Below are 12,950 nucleotides of genomic sequence, written 5' to 3'. Positions count from 1 at the left end.
TGGGTTCAAATCCCCTGTAACCCAGTGTTTTTTTAGTTTTTAGTTTTTTTGTGTCACACACAGGCAGACAGAGTCACACACAGAGAGACTGTGGATTCTACACATGATCAGATAGGACACAGACACAGACAGCTCATTCAACCTGCACAGAAGAATATCATTATCCTCTGTATCTGGCAATGACCTTTCATGACCTGCACGGTGGGTCAGTGTGTTAAGTCTCCCGGCTGGCAAGCGGGGAGACCTGGGTTCAAGTCCCAGGTGGAACAGTCTGTTTACACATTTTCAATTTCAACCAAAAATGTCCTTAGGGTACCAGTTATCAATACTTCCAGGATCGCGGAGGGGCTCTCCCTCGCTGCGAGCCCAGGAAGGGGCTTGCATCTCGGGGAGGGCTTAAGTGTGGGACCCCAAGGAGAACCGGAGAACAGGTAAGGCCAAAATTAATGGGAGTCTATGGGGAAGGGGGAAAGGGGGCGGGGCTTTTAAAAAGGGGGCGGGGCTTATTTTTATTCTTTTTTTTCCTTCGCCTTTTCCCCACACAATACATATTTTTCGACATCTACTCTTCGAGGCGAGTCCAGCCGGACCAATATCAGACCTGCTGGACGTGTCTGTGTGTGTGTGTGACTGGATGTGTGTGTGTGTGTGTGTGTGTGTGTGTGTGTGTGTGAGTGTGTGTGTGTGTGTACATTACCAGTTATTCAGCCATCTGCTGTCCTGTGAGCTACTGCATGCAACGAATAAAGACTGCTGGTGTACAAGGCCTTCTGCTTCAGTGGGATGCTGTATGCTAGCAGGCCTGCTTCTCTGTTACTGCCCAGCTCAGTGTGTGTGTGTCTGTGTCTACTGGCTCCTCTATGTGGAATGCATACCAGTCTAGGGGGATATGTGGGAGTCTATGGGGAATGCTTACTAGTGGATGGGGATATGGACAGGAGTCACTGTGTCTCTCTGAACCAGGCCTGCTTCTCTGTTACTGCCCAGCTCAGTGTGTGTGTGTCTACTGGGCTGTGTGTGTGTGTGTGTGTGTGTGTGTGTGTGAGTGAGTGAGTGAGTATCTGTGTGAGTGTGTGTGTGTGTGTGTGTGTGTGTGTGAGTGAGTGAGTACCTGTGTGAGTGTGTCTGTGTGTATACCTGTGTGAGTGGGAGTGGCTTACGTCAATGTGGGAGGGGCTTAGACAGTTAGGGGGAGTGGCTTACGTCAATGTGGGAGGGGCTTAGACAGTTAGGGGGAGTGGCTTGTATCAAAGTGGGAGGTGCTTGTATCAATGTGGGTGTGGCTTAGACAGTTAGGGGGAGTGGCCTGTATCAAAGCGGGTGTGGCCTGTATCAAAGTGGGAGTGGCTTAGACCGTTAGGGGGAGTGGCCTGTATCAAAGTGGGTGTGGCCTGTATCAAAGTGGGAGTGGCCTGTATCAAAGTGGGAGTGGCTTAGACAGTTAGGGGGAGTGGCTTACGTCAATGTGGGAGGGGCTTAGACAGTTAGGGGAGTGGCTTGTATCAAAGTGGGAGGTGCTTGTATCAATGTGGGTGTGGCCTGTATCAAAGTGGGTGTGGCGTGTATCAAAATGGGAGTGGCCTGTATCGAAGTGGGTGTGGCTTAGACACTTAGGGGGAGTGGCTTGTATCAAAGTGGGAGTGGCCTGTACCGAAGTGGGCGTGGCTTAGACACTTAGGGGGAGTGGCTTGTATCAAAGTGGGAGTGGCCTGTATCAAAGTGGATGTGGCTTAGACAGTTAGGGGGAGTGGCTTATGTCAATGTGGGAGGGGCTTAGACAGTTAGGGGGAGTGGCTTACGTCAATGTGGGAGGGGCTTAGACAGTTAGGGGGAGTGGCTTACGTCAATGTGGGAGGGGCTTAGACACTTAGGGGGAGTGGCTTGTATCAAAGTGGGTGGAGCTTGTATCAAAGTGGGTGTGGCTTAGACAGTTAGGGGGAGTGGCTTACGTCAAAGTGGGAGTGGCTTAGACAGTTAGGGGGAGTGGCTTACGTCAAAGTGGGTTGTGTGTGTGACCTGCAGTAGTACAGCAGCAGTACTGAATGTTAATAAGCTGTATGTTAATGAGCTTCATGCTAATTAGCTTCATGCTAATGAGCTTCATGCTAATGACTCTGTGTGTATACGTGTGTCTGTGTGTGTATGTGTTATTAATTAATTATTTAAAAGTATATGTTAATGAGCTGTATGTTAATGAGCTGTATGTAAATTAGCTTCATACTAATGAGCTTCATGCTAATGAGCTGTATGTTAATGAGCTGTATGTTAATGAGCTGTGTGTGACCTGCAGTAGACAGAGCAGCAGTACTGTATGTTAATGAGCTGTATGCTAATTAGCTTCATGCTAATGAGCTGTATGTTAATGAGCTGTATGTTAATGAGCGTCATGCTAATTAGCTTCATGCTAATGAGCTGTGTGTGACCTGCAGAAGACAGAGCAGCAGTACTGTATGTTAATGAGCTGTATACTAATAAGCTTCATGCTAATGAGCTGTATGTTAATGAGCTGTATGTTAATGAACTGTGTGTGTGTCTGTGTGTGTATGTAAATGAGCTGTATGTTAATTACCTTCATGCTAATGAGCTTCATGTTAATGAGCTTCATGCTAATGAGCTTCATGCTAATGTCTCTGAGTGTGTGTATACGTGTGTCTGTCTGTGTGTGTGTGTATGTTAATGAGCTTCATGCTAATGAGCTTCATGCTAATGAGCTTCATGCTAATGAGCTTCATGCTAATGTCTCTGTGTGTATACGTGTGTCTGTGTGTGTATATGTTATTAATGAATTATTTAAAAGTATGTGTTAATGAGCTGTATGTTAATGAGCTGTATGTTAATTAGCTTCATACTAATGAGCTTCATGCTAATGAGCTGTATGTTAATGAGCTGTATGTTAATGAGCTGTGTGTGACCTGCAGTAGACAGAGCAGCAGTACTGTATGTTAATGAGCTGTATGCTAATTAGCTTCATGCTAATCAGCTGTATGTTATTGAGCGTCATGCTAATGAGCTTCATGCTAATGAGCTTCATGCTAATGAGCTGTGTGTGACCTGCAGTAGACAGAGCAGCAGTACTGTATGTTAATGAGCTGTATGCTAATAAGCTTCATGCTAATGAGCTTCATGCTAATGAGCTGTATGCTAATTAGCTTCATGCTAATGAGCTGTATGTTATTGAGCTTCATGCTAATGAGCTTCATGCTAATGAGCTGTATGTTAATGAGCTGTGTGTGACCTGCAGTAGACAGAGCAGCAGTACTGTATGTTAATGAGCTGTATGCTAATTAGCTTCATGCTAATGAGCTGTATGTTATTGAGCTTCATGCTAATGAGCTTCATGCTAATGAGCTTCATGCTAATGAGCTAAATGTTAATGAGCTGTGTGTGACCTGCAGTAGACAGAGCAGCAGTACTGTATGTTAATGAGCTGTATGCTAATAAGCTTCATGCTAATGAGCTGTATGTTAATGAGCTTCGTGCTAATGAGCTGTATGTTAATGAGCTGTGTGTGTGTGTCTGTGTGTGTATGTAAATGAGCTGTATGTTAATTACCTTCATGCTAATGAGCTTCATGTTAATGAGCTTCATGCTAATGAGCTTCATGCTAATGTCTCTGAGTGTGTGTATACGTGTGTCTGTCTGTGTGTGTATGTTAATGAGCTGTATGTTAATGAGCTTCATGCTAATGAGCTTCATGCTAATGTCTCTGAGTGTGTGTATACGTGTGTCTGTGTGTGTATGTTAATGAGCTGTATGTTAATGAGCTTCATGCTAATGAGCTTCATGCTAATGAGCTTCATGCTAATGAGCTTCATGCTAATGTCTCTGTGTGTATACGTGTGTCTGTGTGTGTATATGTTATTAATTAATTATTTAAAAGTATGTGTTAATGAGCTGTATGTTAATGAGCTGTATGTTAATTAGCTTCATACTAATGAGCTTCATGCTAATGAGCTGTATGTTAATGAGCTGTATGTTAATGAGCTGTGTGTGACCAGCAGTAGACAGAGCAGCAGTACTGTATGTTAATGAGCTGTATGCTAATTAGCTTCATGCTAATGAGCTGTATGTTATTGAGCTTCATGCTAATGAGCTTCATGCTAATGAGCTTCATGCTAATGAACTTCATGCTAATGAGCTGTATGTTAATGAGCTGTGTGTGACCTGCAGTAGACAGAGCAGCAGTACTGTATGTTAATGAGCTGTATGCTAATAAGCTTCATGCTAATGAGCTGTATGTTAATGAGCTTCATGCTAATGAGTTGTATGCTAATTAGCTTCATGCTAATGAGCTGTATGTTATTGAGCTTCATGCTAATGAGCTTCATGTTAATGAGCTTCATGCTAATGAGCTTCATGCTAATGTCTCTGAGTGTGTGTATACGTGTGTCTGTCTGTGTGTGTGTGTATGTTAATGAGCTGTATGTTAATTAGCTTCATGCTAATGAGCTTCATGCTAATGAGCTTCATGCTAATGAGCTGTATGTTAATTAGCTGTATGTTAATGAGCTGTATGTTATTGAGCTTCATGCTAATTAGCTTCATGCTAATGAGCTTCATGCTAATGAGCTGTATGTTAATTAGCTGTATGTTAATGAGCTGTATGTTATTGAGCTTCATGCTAATGAGCTTCATGCTAATGAGCTGTATGTTAATGAGCTGTGTGTGACCTGCAGTAGACAGAGCAGCAGTATTGTATGTTAATGAGCTGTATGCTAATAAGCTTCATTCTAATGAGCTGTATGCTAATTAGCGTCATGCTAATGAGATGTATGTTAATGAGCTGTATGTTAATGGGATTCATGCTAATTAGCTTCATGCTAATGAGCTGTATGTTATTGCACTTCATGCTAATGAGCTTCATGCTAATGAGCTTCATGCTAATGAGCTGTATGTTAATGAGCTGTGTGTGACCTGCAGTAGACAGAGCAGCAGTACTGTATGTTAATGAGCTGTATGCTAATAAGCTTCATGCTAATGAGCTGTATGCTAATTAGCTTCATGCTAATGAGCTGTATGTTAATGAGCTGTATGTTAATGAACTGTGTGTGTATGTGTCTGTGTGTGTATGTAAATGAGCTGTATGTTAATTACCTTCATGCTAATGAGCTTCATGTTAATGAGCTTCATGCTAACGAGCTTCATGCTAATGTCTCTGAATGAGGAATGGTATCAAACACACGTGTGTATCATAAGAATACAGTTTGTGTGTGGTGCCGTGGTTACAGGATTCCTGTGAGGCAGCTGGTGTCCTGGACCTGGTTGATTACTGTCACCGCAAACTAACCCTGCTGGTTGGCCGAGCCTCCAAGGACGACACCCCCAAGCAGGACAGACTTAATGGTATTGGGTCTATCTAGGATTGGTACATACATTTTTAGGACTTTATATAGCCATTGATTCTGAAAATAATACCTCTAAAGATCAGTGTTGGTTGAAACACTGGGAAACGTATGTCTTCTCTTGTGTCCCTGCACAGGTGAAGGAGCTGGGAGCCGTGGTGTACAACTGCAGCTGCTTGGCTGAAGACCTGGGGAAGATCTTCGAGGCCTACTGGTATCTGGGCCAGAGTGACGTCATCAGTATCCCCTCCCCCTGGCCCAGCAGCTACTCCACCGCCTACAACAAGGACACGCCCATGCAGCTGCCACTCAACGGCACGGCCTCCAGCGTCTATCTATCTGTAAGACCTGAGGGAATGGATCTATCACGAAGCCACGTGACGCACCAGAATAGAAATTGTCCAATCATATCACAGCAAAAGTCAGGCAGAAAACTCGGACAAACAACTCGCTAATATCTGATGGTGAAAAGCTTCGAGACTAAATATTCTTGTCATCTTCAAAAAAACATGTCTATTACTTGCTGTGGTAAATCAGAAATCAGAAATTTGCCAACTCCCGCCATTGTAAGTCATTGAATGTCATTCAGTCACGGTCGGTCAGTCAGTCAATGCCAGTGAAGCGTTGTTTGTTTGTCCGAGTTTTCAAAGGGGGCGTGGCTTAGCGATAGGTCCATTCTGTGATTTAATATTATGATATTATTATGTATATTATTATAGTGTATTTACTATAGTATGTCTCCCCAACGCTATGTGTGGGGATAGTTCTTGCAAAGAAATGTTGCTGCTGATAATGTCTGTGTCGTGTAGTGTCGTGAACTATCCCTTTATAACTACCCACATGCTAACAACAATATCCTGCCTCCCCAGAGCTCCCCACCATCCTTCTGTGCCGCGGGGAGGACCGAAGACCTTCAGTCCATCCGGAGTGTCATGGAGGACGCACAGCAGTTTGTCTACATTGTTGTCAGGAACTATTTCCTCACCACAGAGTTCTCACACCCCAAACGGTCAGTCAGCCTCCTAGGGAACTTCACTGCCACTTTAAGTTCAGGGAGACTGGGGAATTAGCCCTTATGCAGCCATCTAAAGTCAGTTTTGCTTACCACTTTGCTTAGGAAGTTACATTCTAGAGAGCCTCCGCTCTTGAGCCAAAAAGGGAAATAATGCCCCAAAATGATCTCGTTGCTCACCGAGAGGCGTTCCTCCCAATGCCCATGAACTCATTAACAGCTTCTTTTTGCAGTAAGTAAGTTTGCAGGCCTCAGACTCAGGAATGTTTAGTCTAATAAAGCCAAAATTAATAGATTGATATAAATATAAAAATGTGTGACAAACAATTGCCTAGTAGTATTGTTCAATGATAAGTGTTCCTGGAGGTAAAGTTGAAGTTGTGGAGAGGCAAAGCTGATGGAGAGTATTATTCTAGCTCATTAGTCTTACTCTAGCTCATTGGTCAGATGGCTCTACCTACCAGCATGTCTTGTAAAAAGGCTCCTAGAGCGTTTGTCTGTTATGGAATGAATAAAGCCCCATCTCTGGGCCCTAACCCTGTGGGTCTGGCGCCCTCTGCAGGTACTGGGCCGACATTGACACTCAGCTGAGGCGAGTGGCATATGAGAAGCGTGTGCGCGTGCGTCTGCTGATCAGCTGCTGGGCCAGCACACAGCCTATCATGCTGCCCTTCCTGCGCTCCCTGGCCTCGGACCAGGAACCCAAGAGAAGGCTGGACATCCAGGTGGTGAGTAGGCCTAGACTTAAGAGTTGCTTTGTTATTTTGTCACTTTACTGTACGTTAGTTTTTAGACATAATCCTCATGTTGATGATTCATCGACATTGTTTTGTTTATGTTGTTAATAAGCTACGTCCAGAAAGGATGGAGGTGTTTGGGTGTTGAACAGTGTCTTCTTTAGGTTGTAAGCAGAGATGTATGTGTTGGTTGCTTGGTTGAGAGTATGACACGTTTAGGCACAATATGGGCAAGTCATTGGGCACAGGATGTCACATTTAAAAAGAGCTTATGGTACCATTTCTGCTTCTCTATTTTCCAGAAAATCTTCGTTGTGCCAGCCAATCCCAAGCAAAAGAAAATACCCTTCGCCAGAGTTAACCACAACAAGTACATGGTGACAGACAAGGTTGCCTACATAGGTAATACACCTCTCTCCTAGACTCAACAGTAGTGAGATATATCAACATTAGTGAGATCAAAGTCATCCTTAAGTCATCCTTAGGAAGCATTGTGAATCATTGTTAGACCACTGATTCACTCTCTCAAAAACAGGGTTAAGGTCAATTTGAATTTGTGAAGTGATTTGAGTTTGAGTTCACACTTCACACTTCACACTCATTTTTTTCAATTTATTGAGAGTTCACTGAAAATGAATGCCCTTTTAGCAATCATTGATTAAAAAAAATAATAGTAATACTTCCTGAATCAACTGCATTGAAATTCAATTGTCCCCAACCCTATCTGAAATAAAAACCTGTTTGCTCAGATATCATTTGAAGCATCACCCATTGTATCTCTAGGCATAAATGTTGAGCGTATTTTATGTGTCGACTTTACACAAATAGGAAATTTTCATTTCATTTTTCATTTTACGCAGATTCTTTATTGAAATCCAGTGTAACAGATTCCATCTATCAGCTCTAAGGCATCTTGTTTCCTTGTGTTCTCAAGGTACCTCTAACTGTTCTGGTCTTGTGTTCTCAAGGTACCTCTAACTGGTCTGGTCTTGTGTTCTCAAAGTACCTCTAACTGGTCTGGGGACTACTTTGTGACCACTGCCGGGTCGGGGCTGGTGGTGAACCAAACTGCGTCCCAATCGCTTGGTGGCACGTTCCAGTCACAGCTGCAGGCCGTGTTCGAAAGGGACTGGGAGTCCTCCTACAGCAGCCAACTTAACCAGCACACTGACCTCAAAGACCTCTGTTAGACACATACACGTACAGAGTTAGATGAAGTACCACCACCACCACACTTCTCCTGCCTCTAACAGTGACTCTGACCTCCAATCCAGCAGGGGGTACTTACGATGTACATTTCGTCTCTGGGACGATTTTAAAGATTATAGCGTCGTGTTAATCATTATTATTTTTTGATAAATGCTGATTTAAAAATTATTTTTTTGCCATCTATCACTTATCAATGATCAAAAACTATCAACTAGTTTCTAGAATACAATAGATGTATGGTTTAAAGGGTACATTTTCACAGTAGCTTTGGGAACTCTAAATCCCAGTCAATCTCAGGGAGAAATGTATAGTATCTGTAGAGTTTTTTGATTGATGTTTCTTGGCATGCTGGTTTCTTCTTTTTAAAGGTGCAATTCTTAATTGGTTTTTCAGCCACATTTCTGGCAGCTTCTAGTTTGGGTATTATACAGTGGGGTGGGCACCCCTAGTCAAAATGCCTTTTACAATTAATATCTAAGTGAAAAGAAGCAAACCTAACCTCTAAATGGTACAAAGTTAAACATGACACATTTCATCACATTTTAAAGTAAGATACATTTTTATCTTTAAACTTTTTACAGTTTCAAAATAATAAAACAAGGAAAAAGGCCTTGTGCAAAGGTTTGGGAACCCTGTCAGCTAGTAGTTTGTAACTCCTCCTCGGGCAACTATAACAGCTTGCAAACACTTCCTGTAGCCTAGTAAGAGTCTTTCAATTCTTGTTTTTGGAATTCTTCCTGGCAGAACACCTCTTGCTCAGAAATATTCTTCGGCCTTCTTGCATGCACGGCATGTTTGAGATTTCTCCACAGATTTTCAATAATATATACGGATACGTTAGAAGGCATGGAGTTACTTCAGAATATATAGTTCAACCCTAGAATTATATTCACCTGACTCATTGAAGCCGAGTAAATCACCTTGGAGTAAAACGTTTTTTATTATAATAAAAAAGAAACCTTGCTTTAAAATTGGCAGAAAGGTGTCATGTTTAACTTTGTAGCATTTAGTGTTCAGGTTTGCTTTCAATCACTTGGAGATTAATTGTAACAGACATTTAAACCAGGAGTGCCCAAATCTTTGCACCCCACTGTTTGGCAGGGGAAGGGTTAGTTAACTTTTGATTTTGGATGCTATTAAGGTGAGACAGTTGTACTACGCTCATTAGACATTTATAAGTAATATTCTGCCTAAACATTTAAATGAAAAACAAAACAAAACCCAGGTTGTGCCTTTAATGCTTCATTTGTGTTTCTTGCTTTCCAATGCAGGCTGGATAATATGGGCTTTTAATTCATGTTAAATCTTCCCTTTTAAAACAAGTGGATGTTTCCCATAGGAATACATCATGGCTGAATTTACATCCTTGAATAATAATTGAGAAAGTCCAGAAATTCCCTTTAATTTCCACCATGTGGAGTGTGTCTAAAATATAAGTACAGTGGAGATAGTTGTTGAACAACAGTAAAAAAAAAAACGAATGTATTGCATATTTGACAGCAAGCACTGGAATTAAATTCCTACACCATCACTCCCCTCTACCCTTTTTGGGTAATGTTCTTAAATTGAATTCATAAAGTTATAAACCACTTTATTGTTAGTGGTTTTATGCAGAAGTGTGGATAATTATCTTTCCTCCAATTTGCATGAATGAATAAAACCATGAATAAAACCATGCAACCTCTTGCTAATGATGAATTTATTTATTTCCTAAACCGTATTCACTGTGCTGTCAATCAAAACAACGACAAGAACACTACTTGTGTACTCATGTCATCTTTGAATTATTAGCAGAGCGTTTTGTGGCGAAAACATCACGTTGGATCAGAGAGAGACTGCATCTATGAGTTTCAATTCATTTTCTATCACTATTTCTGTGAACGTCAATTTTCATAATGTTTACCGATGACGATGAATTGAGAATCAAGGACCCAAATTGAAATAAGCCAGTGGCTTTCTTGGGTTTTTATCCTGTTAGTTGACCTTGTAATATGTACTTTCATGTACCTACTTCTGCAAATCTTCTAATAAAGTTTTCAATCAATCAATCAATACCTCCGCTATTATAGGCACACTCTTATACAAGCAGCCTACACCAAAAATAACGCTAATTCACAGACTTCAAACCATTTATAGTTACTAACGTTCTGAGGAAATGAAGCATGTGAGTGAGGGATTTTTTAGTCTTGTAATAATAATAATAATAATAATAATAACTTATTTGTATAGCACTTTTCCTATATCAATTAGACTAGGTCTGCTAAAGGCTCTTGTCCTCGACCGCATTTTGAGAATAGACTCAGACCAACTGAGGCAAATATGCTCAATGACCAGCTGATGCGCAGGTGAGTGTATGTTAGTTAATAACTGTATTTAATTAGGGAGAATCTATTCAAATGAAATTGATTTGTAGACCCATGAACCGAGCGGGGGGCGTGGTTATGTCAGAAATTGTGACACAGCCCAATGAAAAGGGCTACCTGTAGGCGAAATCATTTTTCAGTTTTTTACATGTGCTTAAACTACAGATTGTAAGCTTTCAAATGATGCATCATACATTGAAATCGGAAACAAATTGAAGACGACATGAGTATTTGAAAGTTGCTACACCGGAAATCACTAAGCACAGAAAATCCCCATCAAAGATAATGAATCCCCATCAAACAACAAGAAACGAAGTCATTGTGTTATAGATTACACTTATTTAATGAACGTAAAACTGTTCGGAAAAATAACGAGTGGGTACTTCACATCTTCGAGTTGAATGTTAGCTAAAAAAACGAAAATTTGAAAAAAAAAAAAAAAAAACTTTAAAGACGAATTTGACGTCTTTCTCATTTCCGAGAGGTGTCCAGAAACACCAGGAGCAGTCACAATTGGTTGTCAAAGAAAATGACGCGTCATAATCCACTGGCGAAATTGGCTTTATGACACATTAGAATTAGTGTCGTTCTGACACATAAATGGCAAAATGACACATTAGAATTAGTGTCGTTCTTCTTTGAGACCACTCTGTTGCAGACGAAGATCAGTTAGAGAGATAGAAAATATACTACTACTGTGTCATTACATATCTACTACAAGAGAGAGCATCATTTCAATGCCCCCTACTTTACAAACCAAGAAGACACAGCTGCCTTAGAGGAGGTGGCCAGTGGCCTATCATGGATAGCACTCCCGTGAGTAATCAAACCTCAAACACTGACTATAAAATGGGGGATATATTACTTAAAATAAGCTAAATTACCTGCCAACAGAACAGGACAATTTAAAACTAGTGCAGTCGGACAGAAAACAAGCATATATTGCCTTGATTTAAGATATTTCATCTTACTTAGATTTACTTTTTGCAGTGTGGACGGTGTGGACGGTGTCCTGTTGACGGGCAAAGCAGAGCACGTAACGCTCAAAACCACAGGAGACAAGACGATGTTGGAGGTAAGCATTACACACACTACTCCTGATGAGTCTTAATTAAGCATTATCACACGAGAGGGAGTGCTGATATTCAGTATAACAGCACGACCACAAGTGTGATATTGCTTTTATACTTGTTTTATTTTTAACAGTTCTAGAGCGCAATTTATTAGTTAACAGTAATAAGCGACAACAGATTATGATTTGTTTGTTTATTTAATCATTTATTTTGGCTCCGCAACTGAACGTCAACTGCACTGTTGCCTAGTAACCTGAACACAAACATGTAGTCTAATTATAACATTTAGTAGAACACCTGTGCGGCGGAGTGATTAGTTAAAAGTCCCAGTACTGTTATACTGTATATCGGCACTCGTGGAATGCCTCTTGTCCAATCAAATTACTTAGTCGGAACTAACTGTTATTATAATGTATAATGATTGATACCCCCTTATCTGAAGACTGAGTATCAACCCTCTTCTCCGTTTCCTTTTTTTTTTTTTTTTTTTTACAGGGAGCTACCAATGGAGCCAGACTGGTGGGGGTGCACTGCAGAACATCAACCATAACTATGGTGTGATCAACAATCATTACCATTATTATTACCCAGTGGCCCCTGGGAATGAGGTACCGTCTGGCCAGCCTACTGGTCCTTCAGTCACGCCCCAAGAGTCTGGAGGACAAGCCTCAGAACGTGGAACATCAGGGTTAGAGTCGATAGACAGTCTGCTGCTCACCTTAGAGTCGATGGACAGTCTGCTGCTCACCCTTCAAAAGGTAGTCAGATGAGTCTCATACAGGATATGTAATTTAATGTAATGTCCTAATAGCCAGACATGTCAATAACAATGTCAATAACTCTGAGTGTAATTATCGTGGTGGTGATATTGATAATGGTGACATTTGTATGTATTGATACATTTTGGACTTCAAAGTAATGTATAAAGTAAAAAATAAGATGCTTCCAGACTGTATCCAGAGACTGTTTCAAGTTAGACAGAGTAATTACGAACTCAGAGGAATATGTATGTTTATGAAAACAAAGATTAGAACAAATGCAAAACAAAGATGTATAACAGTTAAAGGAGTTAACTTATGGAATACTTTTGAAAAGGAAATGAAAATGTGTAGTACACTAAAAGGATTAAAGAAATTACAAAAAAATAAGATGATTAACAAGTATAAAACAGAGGTATAAATATAGTTTTGTTTGGTATTTTTGAAAACATGCTT

At 40.9% G+C, this 12,950-nt stretch overlaps 1 protein-coding gene across 1 annotated transcript; it reads left to right on the top strand.

Moving 5' to 3' along the window:
- Positions 1–1,570: 1,570 nt before the first annotated feature.
- Positions 1,571–8,281, top strand: LOC308158252 (5'-3' exonuclease PLD3-like; the record flags this gene model as incomplete). Its single annotated transcript, XM_080531847.1, has 6 exons — positions 1,571–1,591; positions 5,480–5,683; positions 6,212–6,351; positions 6,917–7,082; positions 7,394–7,493; positions 8,094–8,281. The coding sequence occupies 6 exons, from the start codon at positions 1,571–1,573 to the stop codon at positions 8,279–8,281; spliced, it is 819 nt and encodes a 272-aa protein (XP_080387973.1).
- Positions 8,282–12,950: the final 4,669 nt, after the last annotated feature.

This window comes from Nansenia antarctica (genome assembly GCF_963989245.1).
Source record: "Nansenia antarctica genome assembly, chromosome: 5".
In the NCBI taxonomy this organism is placed as follows: domain Eukaryota; kingdom Metazoa; phylum Chordata; class Actinopteri; order Argentiniformes; family Microstomatidae; genus Nansenia; species Nansenia antarctica.
Note: the sequence above shows the minus strand (reverse complement) of the source record. Positions and strands in the feature narration are given on the sequence as shown.